The 12499-nt window shown below is 38.3% G+C and overlaps 1 protein-coding gene across 1 annotated transcript in view; it reads left to right on the plus strand.

Moving 5' to 3' along the window:
- The window catches only part of ppm1h (protein phosphatase, Mg2+/Mn2+ dependent, 1H), a gene marked incomplete at both ends in the record, with an annotated part of 37205 nt that overhangs the window by 6602 nt on the left and 18104 nt on the right, over window positions 1-12499 (plus strand). The window contains 2 exons of the mRNA XM_079255440.1: window positions 7960-8122; window positions 9617-9973. Coding sequence (XP_079111566.1) covers window positions 7960-8122; window positions 9617-9973 — 520 coding nt within the window. The remainder of the gene's footprint in view (window positions 1-7959; window positions 8123-9616; window positions 9974-12499) is intronic.

Genomic DNA, 12499 nt, shown 5'->3' on the forward strand with positions numbered 1-12499 from the left:
ATATATATATATGCATGCACGCGCACAGATGCATATACACACACATATACATACATATATATATACACACACACATATACACACACATATACATACATATATACATACACACACACATAAATATATATACACCCACACAAGCCAAGTCTAGATTCATGGAGAGAATAAAATTTGAACAAAGGTGAAGTTGTAAGACTAAACCAGTCTGTTGAAGGGCTAAGGCTAGAAAAATCAGCAGCTTTGGCCTGATGAATCTCTTTTGGGGCTTACGGTAGTTATCAGTGGATAACCAAATAACTGGTGTCTGGATCAAACCTGCACATAAATTCTGATAAATTGAAGAAAGGAAAAGAGAGAATTTTTTAGCAAATTATACTCATATTCATAGTTTTAAGATTGCATTTGGTGAATGTGTTCTACCTTTTTTTTTTTTCTACCTTTATGGAATTAAGCTAGCTAAAACATGACTGTCAATACTAAAGCACCAACATATTGACTGCAGATTGTGCACATACACAACCTGAGATAGCACTTAAACCTATTCATTGTAGCGACATTAGTTTTATTTTACTCTGAGTAAACGTTTGAGTAACTTCATATGTATAAAGCAGATGATTTCCTGTATTAGTGATACAGTCTCTGTGTCTTCCCTCCCATCTTGGCATAGAGTTGTATTAAAAGAGTCAAGATCAACTGTTACAAAGCCATTCATTCATTTTCTCACTGACCCAGAACCATTAATGTGCAGCCTCAGCAGTTGTCTAATCAATCCTCGATCAATATGCGTGTCTGTAATCTAAACACCAGTGCCACCGCTGCATTTGTTTTGTCTGCAAGTCAGCAGACATTTGTACACCATGACAAGTCCACAGACTCAGCATTAAACTGTGAGTCGAGTTAAAGAAAGTAGCCTTTAAGCCATTTTTTATATTTTATTTCATCTGAGTACTATCCATTCACTGGGGTTCTTTTCCTCTTTTTCTTTTTCCATTTTTCATTATTTTTATTTTCCCATTGTAAAGAGGCCACATGAAGTGAGCATCATGGACATGGACACATGAGCAGCACCTCATACAAAGCCTCCCAGTTCTCAGTCACATGATGCAGTGCCTGTTCTTGTGTTGTTGTGCCTACATTACCACAGCACATTGGTTTCAGGAAAGAACATTGTAATACCGTTTCATGTTAATGATGGCTCTCCACAATCTGTACGACAGTGTGCATTCTACAGAGGTAAAATGCAGAATGGTTTGCTTGCTACGGTCAAGCTGCCACAATGGGATTATCTCAACCATCATCTTCAATAATCTATACAAAATAATTATATTTTAACTTTAAAGGAAAAAGCAAAGGGTACCGGGCCGTAGCTTCAACACTAAAGCATTTTAAATACATTTAGGGTAAAATAAAGACGTTTGTAAAGGAAAACACCGCAGCAAATGCATAAAGAAGCAGTGGCCCCTGCGGTGAATATGGGGAAAACACTCAACAGTTGGGATAAAATGTGTTAATCTGGAAATGTAATTATAAAATTTATGCCCCTCTTTTTTAGCTGAATTTGATTAGATATGAAAGAAACATTGAGGTAAGGATTGGATGTATATTCAAAGCTATTATGTGCAGAACAGAATGTCAATAGCATACCCCAAGCCCCTATAATTATCTGTACTCTGTGCCTCCAGGTTTTTTTTTTAGCCACAATTTGGCATCAGTTGTGTTTGATTTAGGTTGTGAAACAAGATGGTAGCAAAGAATGTTCTAGAGCAAATTTAAGGGTTCAGTTATAAAAACATACACTCCAGTTACTGTTAAATCTGCAGCATTTAACTCAGTTTGTCTTTGTAAAGTATAGTTCAGCAGAGTGCAAAATTTTAAATAAAGTCACAACAAACAGTGGAAAAGTGATTTTCAGTCAACAGAGATGAGCTTCAAGTCCACTGGTGGTTGTGATTGATACATGACATCATAGTGTATGTATGACAAATAGAATTAAATTATTAAAGGCATGTCAAGGGGCCTTTTAATCAAGTCTTTGTTCGTAGCTTTAAAGATATGATAGAAAACTATTGGATATTAAATAGATAAGTCTGGAAGTATTTTGTTTGTTTTTTGCTCTTTATGCAATAATATGTGCATATAAGTATAGAAACCCTCTGCTAATGCTTAAAGAAAAGTCAGATTGTGTGTAAATGAAACTCAAAGAAGGAATGTTACTCTGACGAGATGATTAAGGCCATGCCACTGTATCAGATGTGAAGAAGTGGGGTAACCAAATATGACAGCCTGGCTCTCGGTCACAGTTCAAGCCTCAGGGAGATGTGGACGACGAGTCCTCTCACATCATAGATGAAAGGCCTGGAAGCTCAACTGTTGCTAATCTTGTGATCTTCCAGGGTCGAGTGAATTTTACTCCAAGCAATACTTTGGTCTTGCAAATTCATGTATACACAGTGTCAGAAAGGAATAACACATCCGTTTTGTCCCAAAATGTTTCTTGTGGTTTTTTTTTTTTTTAATATAGTTCTGTTGTATACTTGTATACTTACAGGTATTTTCCAGAGAATATATGATTTCTTAAATTGATTTTTCTTTTTTTAAGTAAAAGGTTAAATGGTCAAGTCATATTTGAGCACTCAAAGTGCATTTACACTACATGCCACCCAATCACACACACACACACACACACGGACACACATGTACAGCATTTGAATATTAATATAATAAACTCTCATCAAGGACACACAGTCATACTCGTGACCATACTCGTGAAATACCTTGACAATGTAGGATTTAGTGTCTTGTCCGATCGTTTAGTGTCTTGTCCCAAGGACAACTCAGGATGTAGTCTCTGGAATCAGTTAGCAGACTACTGTTTATGTAGAAAAAAACTATGATTTCAGAGCTGTATTTTTTTCTTTGTGAAGGTGGAATTAAGTGCCCGATGCAGGTGGGGAAGAATAGATGTTTTCGCTCATGATGATGCAGCAAGAGGTGCAAGTTAGACAATCCTTGGCTGGAGTTATCTACTTGTCAGGGTGATTTGATGAGATAAATAAATAAATAAATGAATAAATAAATAAATTTAGTGACTGAAGAATACCCCAGCACCAGCCAGTAAAAGCTAAATCTCTGCTTTAGGGCAGGCCAACCTGTCTCCTCGTGCAAAGCTCCGTCAATAGAAACGGCAGCTGTGTCTTTGGAACAAACATACAAACAGTAACCAAACACTTTTTCATTTTCAAGCACTTCATTATTCTTTTGATGTATTATTGGTATTATATTATGTCGGTGTTAATCATAGACAGTCAAAAGATTGAACAGCAACATTACTACAGCTGACAGAAAGACAAACTACTGAGAAAGGGGGAAAAAAAAAAAAAAGGATGAAGTAACCAATAATTTTTTTAGAAGATATTTGCACATCTGATTAACCATTGTTTTGACTTGGGCACAGACAGCTGTGTCCCCACAGGCACCGTGTTGTGTTTAACTGTAGTGGTGGTCCCACACCAGGTTTAGTCATGCATAGATGGTGGTCTGCTTTTGTGTGTGTACTCACATTCGGGGTAGCAAAAATAATGACTCTACCATCCATCAATTATTATTTTTGTATCCAATTTACCCCAAACCAGAGTGACTGGATGGCCTCCAGTGCTGGACTGAGTCAGTCCCAGCTGTCATTGGTCCATCATAGAACCACCATAGACACAGCAACAACCAAGGACACTCATGCTCACTTGTAGGATCAGTTTAGAGGCACCATAATGTGTGTTTCCGCACATTAATAGTGAGGCAACAGTGATAACTACCACCCACCAGCATTCAGTGACTTTGAACTGAAGTCAAACTAATACACTGTATGACTTATTAATTATTTATTATTGATGAAATGCAAATACAATCATGTTTATAAATGGAAGATGAGGAGCAGAGAGAAGAAAAGAAAGTGCTCAGTGCATCATGGGATGTCTAAGCCTATTGCAGCATAACTAAGGGATGGCTAAACCTCCTAAACATAAGATTAATCAAAAATTAATGTTTTGGCAAGACCTTTAATGCTACTCCCAAGCTAACACATACGCCATGAGCTTAATCAAACCTAGAGACATATCAGTTAAACGAGGATTGCGCCAAATGTACTGTGGTGAAAAATTTGGTACCAGACTGCAGAGAAATGGGATCGCCACTGGATGCAAAATCTCATGTCCTTGTTTCTGCACTGTGATCGCCTCAAAGCATTGTATTTCCAGTGAGGGTGATGCCATCCCCTGCTGTCACACTTCCTCCACCAAAAATTGATATCATGCAGTTGGCATGGCATTCTCTGTGGCTTCTGCATATTTGAATTTTATTACCAAATGGCTGCTGAAGCAGGATCCATGCTACAACACCAATGTATCAACTGGTTGTCAACACCTGGGGCACAAGCTGGCAAAGGTGGAACTTGCCAGTGACATACTGTATGATGTGTTCTTTAGTAGAAGTGCAAGTTCATCCTTATTAATTATAATGTTATCGATTATGAGAAAGAGATCATTACTTATATCAACATGTAACCGTATTCCAATTTCTTCTAAGGTTCCCGATGTTAGTTAATTAAATTTAATAGCATATTTGATGATAATGTAATTTATATAATTTATGATTATTTTAATGATAAAATTCTAAAATATTTCTTTAATATAGCTTTTTGTATTGTCTGATTTAAAAATAAACTGTGAAATGATTTCTTTAACCACATATGTGCATTTGCACAGTGTTGATCCTGTGCTTATTTAGCCTCTTGTTTGAGTCTGAGAAGTGACTTTTAGCAGAGTTACATTGGGGCCACAGAAGAGTGCTTTTCCATGACTGTGCACATCCCAGCAGTTTTTCCACCATCTGCCAGGTGGTGTTTGACACAATATTTATGTCTTTTTGTCCTTTGCCCTACTTTCATGAGACTCAAACCTTCATTGAGTTGAAGTGTATTTATTTTACTCTTTTCTAAACATTATCTCACTTTGCTTATGAAAAAGAAAAACTAAGAAAGGGTCAGTGAAACAGACTAAGATCTGGTTTTGGGAGGGTTATAAAAAAAAAAATTATTTTCTACTTTATTAGACTGGAAAGAATGCTACATCAGTAATCGCACATAATCGTATTCGCGCTTGCTCTTAGGTACATTCGGGAGAATGAAGCTATGACTTTTGTCATGGCAAACTTTAGTAGATTTTGAGATATTTAGCATTTTGGAAAAACAAATTCAGGCTTGTGATTGGCGGAAAGCCCTTTAAACCAAATGTGGATTGGACACTGAAAAAATTCAGCTGAACCATTGGTCAGTTTTTGCATAATGAGCTGGAAGTTGCTTTCCAGTGTCCGGTACATGGCCGCCCTATTAATACTGACGACGTTGTGGTGGGTTGAGCTTCCCAGTATGCTTTGCTGCTGTTGTATGCACCAGTTTCCAGTGTCTGGTACACGGCAGCCCTATTAATACCGACAGCTTCCATTTATTACTGATTTTCACAACAGCCATGTACACATAGAGATTATTCTCAATGTAACTCTGCCCTGTGCTATTGATGCACTAACAAGTTTTACATAATTTTATGGTGGAACTTTGCTTTTATTGAAGCTGCTTCAATTCACAATATGTCAAATTAGATGATTGCTCCCAGCTGTGTTCTTCAATCAGCAGCGTCTGTTTGATTAATTGCCACCAGCTATGTGCTGCACAGACTGCAAGTTGTAGTCTAAAGGGAAGCAAAATGTAACTCAGTAGTACAGAGAAAAATGCAACGTCATTATTGTTGGGTTTCAATTTGAGAACATCGGTACTTTAGTCCACACAAGCAGTTTTAAATGATCGTTTACAATGATTTCAACAACCAAACACAAATTTTTACTGCTGACTTAAAATTTATGGTTATATGTGAAACCTATTGTCAAGTCAAACTTTTTTCAGTTCTCAGTGGACTTTTTTTTATACTTTATCAGACTGGAAAAATACTGCACATCTGCTAGCTGCTTGAATGTGCTGCCACTAATTTCAGTGACATCTTCAGCTTTTTTGCATTATACATTAGTAATTGCACATTATTGTATTCAAACCGGGTGTCACGTAATAACAGCAAACTTTTCAAGTTGGATAAACTGTTTTAATTTATACTCTTTTCAAAAGCTTGAACTGCCTATAAAAGTGCAAGTTTGAGTGTCTGTTGGCTTGCTGCTGCGCTACGTTTGGGTATTGGCTCTGCATTTACCTCAGGATGGTTTCTTGCTAGGTTGGCAGAAATTTTAGCTGTGTTAGCGCAGACGCGACATGTGCATTACAGTTCCCAGATAACTTTCAACATGTCCAGCTCTACTTATATCTTCAAATCAAAAAATCCAAAATGAGTCCACACTTTTTGATTTTAAATGTGTTGGTGGAAGATGTTTCTCTATGCATTTTTGCAGGTTGTCTGCATTTCTCCGTATTCTGTTTTTAAGTGTTTTCCAGAACAGATACATATCAGATAGTTGAAGAGAAACATTTTACCCTCGGCTGGAGAAATGTGGTAACTTTTTCCCCATCTGCAATGTAAATATATAAACGTTTAAAATTGATAGAAAAAATTTATCTTTGACCTAAAAAATTAATTTAAAAATTGTAAAAAAAAAAAAAAAAAAAAAAAAACCAAACTCAATTTTTATGTGAATTACTGGCCACCTTACGTGGTATACCTTACTTGTATAGGGCTGGAAGCACCTTTGCCTTCAGAACTGCCTTAATTCTTGGTAGTAACAATTCAATAAGGTGTTAGAAAAGATATTTTGCTCCATATTGACATAATAGCATCACACAGCTGCTGTAGATTCATCGGCTGCGTATCCATTAGGGCTGTGACGATTTGTTTTTGTCCCAAATCGATTTAATTCAGATTTTTTTAGGTGCCGATTTAATTTAAATTGCGATTCTCGCAATTCTTTGATATTGATGATTTTTATAGATTAAAAACAAAAGCAAAATGTACAAAACTTTTTTTTGCTCGTCATTTTTCTTGATTTCAATTAGGAAAAAACAACACAGTAGCCAGACCATTATTCTGCTGCCATAATGCACAATAAGACCAGTTAAAAGATAAACAAAAACAATAAAAATGAAAAAATTTCGTAATGGATTATTTTTACTTATTCGAAAAAAAGAAAAAAAAAGTGAAGCAAAAAATCCAGATTTTTGATTTTTCAATTCAATTTTCCCATCCCTAGTATCCATGATGACAATATGATATTGAAGTTCAGTTAATGAATTATGTCCAGGAGACAATTTTAGAATATTTGAGGTTTGTGACCTGTTATATTACCCATCTTAAGGTAGTCATTTAAAGATGATACACTGTGGTAATAAAGCACAAAGTCAGCGACAGTTCCTAAGGTACACTGTGATTTTTGAATAACAATGGATCAGATTTCTGTAGCGCTTTTGAAAAGACAGAAAGCACTTCATATCTATCTATTATTTATACTTCTTATAGTGGTAAGCTTCATGTGTAACCACAGCTGCTATGGGGCAAGACTGATGGAATCATGGCAGCCAATCCACACGAATAGCCTCCCCAACTTCAAACATTCATCCCAATCAGTCTGTCATTGTGTCTAAGGCCAAGACACCTCACCTACATTGCTTCCAGTGAAATAGGATTTGAACTGCTCTACTACCTGTCCGATCGATGGGGGTGACCAGCAACTTTTAGATGCATCTCCTCACTGGATTTCATATAATTCATTTCAGTAAACATTTTGCCTGCTGAAGTTGTACCACAGTTTGTCTGCATTTATTTTACCTCAATATCGACACAATCTTATATTTAGTTCTAAAACACCTGCTTTTGTATCTAATGTGATATTTCTTTATCTCACAGATGTCCTGTCACACTTGATTTTATGAGACAAAAACCTCTTCTTTATGTTCTGTTCTTTTGTTCTACAAAGGGTGATCAATGCTGGAAAGAGCACGTTAAATGAGGACCAGGCATGCTGCGAGGTGCTGGTAGTCAAGAGGAGACCTTCGGGAAGCTCCACACCCAACCGGACCCCCATGGCCCGCAGAAGGTCTTCACTGCCTAATGGAGAGGGCCTGAGCCTTCGAGACAACCTGGTGAGTCCATTGCCATCTGGAGTTTTTTACATTTTCCACCATGCCAACAATCAGGATTTGCATTTTAGTCATCATACGAACTACCAAAGGACCAGAAATCTAGATTAGCTGTCACTACATATAATGACACATACCAATGGGATTGAGGCTTAATTATGATTCCTAGGTAACACAAAGAGATGATTTAGGCCTTAAAATTACCCTAGAGTGTGTCGCTAGGATCCACCATCTCCTCATCCTGTCCTATCAGCAGTTTATTGGGGCGTATAGCACCACGTCCTTCACACACCATAGTGCCTGTTGACAGCTCTCAAATGCAAATGAGTTTTGAAGTCCACCTTGTTTCCCAATAAAGGTGCATTGTGTTAGATGGAGTGCAAAGAGAATATGATGAAATGTATAGCCTGCTGTTAACTTTTGGAGGAAAGGTGCAGTCAATAATCTATTCAATTTCTGTTCTTCAATATTCAGTATAAACACACACTATACAGTATATATAACCATAGTGATGATTCTGTCACCTTTAAAACACTTCTTTGTGGCTATAATAAAATAATATTGTGTAATATTTTTCTCAGCCCACCAGTACCTTACTCAGGCCCACCCAGAGCCTACAGCAAACACATGCAAGTACATCGTGACTCACTTTTGCAGTGATACTAGACCGGTATGAACGCTGTAGAGCCTCTCCAGAGCTATTTGCCTACTTCATAGGCTAGTGCTGTAGAATCTATATTTGGAAAATCAGGTTTAGTATGTGCATAAACACAGACTGTGCCTTGTTCAGTGCATACACCCATGCATGCAACTCCATGTCTCAGCGTTCATCATTTGTGACTCAGTAGTGTGGAACATCACTGAAGCAGAAAGTAGACCTTTTAATTCAGGACAACAGAGGATCTTAGAGTTAAACGAGTTTGTGAAGAGGGCAAACTCAAAGGTGTAACATAAATAAGCCAGATCACAGGACGCTTTGTTGAAGCACCATGTGGGATGTGGCACCTTTGAACACAGAGGACATTGTGCAGGTTTGGAGGATGTAGTGCATCAAACTAGGTCTATTAAAAAATGCAGATTAAAGCATGGATGATAAAGCCAGATTCATTCACTGACTGATAGTTTCAGATTGCTGAAGTGGCTACAGCAGTTCTCCTTTTTTGAATGCAGTGTAGAGAGGAGCCGTCATGGATCAGGCAGTGCTTGGTAACCTTGAGAGGAAGATGAACTTTGCCAGGAGTGGACTGGGGGAGGTGAATGATAATAATAAAAAAAGAGGCCTAGAATTTGTTCCTGGGTGGCCTATGTTGTGCAGTAACACAAAAACAACCCAATAAAATAAATTTAAACTATTCAGCAATGGGTAAAAAAACTCATTTTTTTGTCCAAAAAGTCCAGGTTGGGAACCATATCTGAGTGTCCTATGCAGCTCTATGGAAGGGAAAGTTTACTTGTGTGTTTGGTTGATGTATGTCTGCTCTTAATTGTACGCAGGATAGTTCTGAAGATCTTACTTTTCACTACTGGGCGTTATTTGATGGCCACGCTGGCTCGGGAGCGGCCGTCATGGCGTCCCGTCTTCTTCATCACCACATCGCCCTGCACCTTCAAGAGGTGATGGAAATTCTCTGCACACCCAATCTGCTACCACCTACTTGCCTGGATGAGGAACCAATCAATCACCTCCTCAATGCAACATCTAACCGTGCCCTTACCAGGGCTGCATCGCTTCGGGGGGCTGCAGGCACGCCGGGCTCACCCAGCACCCCACCCACACGGTTCTTCACTGAAAAGAAAGTTTCACATGAGAGCCTAGTGATTGGGGCCATCGAGAATGCCTTCAAAGACATGGTAAGAGAAGCGTGCGTTCTTAAGATTTACAAATAGTTTTTAACTAGAAATTTGCTTGTTACTTTCATCCTTGATTTTATGTTTAGGGTGGGGGCAGAGCAGTGATCAAAAAAGGCAACAAGAAAGTGTCTGTGTTGGAAAAATGCTTTCAAATGTGTTGCTATAATAACATTATTACAGAACAGACATATAATGCTTGTAGTAACCATAATTTACTAAAAGACTAAGCTTCTGTACATGTCTGCAAACACCTGATCCTCACAGACACAACAGACCACAACGGAAACCTTCTGTTCATTCATACCCCAGTAACCACATATCGTTGTAAAACCTGGTAAACAGCTACAAGAAGAGGGACAAGGTCAACGTAGTCTGGGGAGGGTCTTCATAAGTCAAGTTCTCCTGATGTGGAAAGCCCTTCAGGCTGTTAGGGGGTCAAACCTGGTTGGTTTTACCCATTTTTGTTTTGATTGACACTAGGGCTGGGCGATATGACTTTTTAGTAATATCCCGATATTTTTATGACCTGTCACGATATACGATATATATCTCAATATTTACCTCAGCCTTGAATGAATGCTTTGGTGCTTACAATCACATCAGTAAGATGATTTTGTGTCTCAATTAAAACATAATTGTTCATACTGAATTAAGATCTGCCGATTTTAAACATTTATGCCAAAAGGATGAAATTGTAACGAAGCAAACTGATCAAAACCGTATTTATTGAACAGTTAAAGCAGTGGCAGAAACATGTCATTTTAAAACAAAATAAAGTGACTTTGCATGATGTAATAAATGCAACGTATGAAAAAAGGGGCTCTAGGGGGTGAATTTTCAAATGATGAACTATTATAAGGCTTTGCTTTATGGATACGTTTTTGAGTTGTCGTGTATTTTTTTTTAATCGCAGAGTTTAGCGTAGAAATCAGTCTTATAATACAGGCAGAATGTCCTCGTATCGTCTCCAATAAACGGCTCCAGCCAGTTTTTAATTCAGGGTTTGATTCCCACTCCTTTCTGTACTTTCTAGAGACATGACGAGCTAGATAAATATGCTTGTGTCACACACAGTGGATGAGGTGAGTAAGTGACAGAGGCTGTGAATGTAATCAAATAGAATTAATTATTTTTGCGTGACGTGAAAAACTTTGTAATTTACGTCCCACTCTGTAATCCAGAGCGGGATCAGTGGCGGATTTGGCTGTTCATTGTGACTGTAGGTGGAGTCGTGCAGGTGTCCTCTCTGCTCCTCTGACTGGCTGCAGCTGCAGCCGGAGCGACTGAGTGCTTTAGGACGGGGAGAGACTCTCATTCTGACAATAACTTTACAATATGCGCTTTAAAGTCAGTCGCCAAAACACCAGAAAAGTTTCTAATAACTCCGGTAAAAGTCGCTAGATTTGTCGCTAGTCGCTTTTCACAAAAAAAAGTCGCCAGATTTAACGAGAAAGTCACCAAGTTGGTAACAGTGGCTACACGCTGCCTCTCATGACGTAGCACGTAGCTCACGTTATGTACGTAACGAGGTGCGCTTGCTTTAACTCTCTGTGCAAAGCGGTGCAGAGTCGAGGAGGAGGGAGAAAACCCCGCCCACAGCTAAAAACAACTGCGTGACAACAGGATACTCGAATATGACGAATATAGGCATTTTCTATATCGCACAGAGGACTAGCCACAATATCTCGAGTGTATTCGATATAACGCCCAGCCCTAATTGACACCAACTTTATGAAAAAGCTTAAGACTGCGCAGTTTGCTACACTTAGTGGGCTCTCATTCACTACTGCAAAGGATGGAGGGTCACTTCATCCTGGGCTCAACAAAACGAGGAACCAGATATTTTTATCCCCTAAAAATGACAAGAATTAGCCCTGAGATGGACTGGTAAACTAACCAGAGTGCATCTTGCCTCTCTCCTAGAAGCTGCTTGGATAGGCCCAATGACCATGCATTTTGATATAGAGGGTGAATGGATGGATGGAAATATTGAAATCTAATTATCATCTAGTGTGAATTTTCCTCATAAAACCCCTTAACACCTGGACTTCGAAACACCCATCTTCTTAACCACTTAATCCAATTCAGTATCGTGGTAAGCTGGAGCCTATCCCAGTAATCATTGAGTGTGAGGCAGGGTACAACCTGGACAGGTCACCAGTCCATCACAGGGGTGATTTCCAAAAAAGTAAAGGAAATATATAAATGCACTTCAAGGCTTGGTACTTCCATGACTTGACCACTAGGTGGTAGTGTGCACTTAATTTTTTGCCAAGCTTTAAGTCCATCATTGCAGAGGGTGTGTTGGGGAAATAATTCATTTGTGTGTATGTGTGAGAAATATCTGTGGAAAGATGAATTGATGCACCTTTAAAGGTCTTATGGTAATGATTCTTATGGGGAAAACATTCAAATTGTTATCTTTTTTTCTTTTGTTTTAGTTTTTCCATTCACCCTTACCATTTGCTTTCCAAAAAGATGTCTGCTTTTAACTTTATGCCATCATTTTCTCTGAAACATAATACT

This window comes from Telmatherina bonti (assembly GCF_933228915.1).
Source record: "Telmatherina bonti genome assembly, chromosome: 2".
Taxonomy (NCBI): Eukaryota; Metazoa; Chordata; class Actinopteri; order Atheriniformes; family Telmatherinidae; genus Telmatherina; species Telmatherina bonti.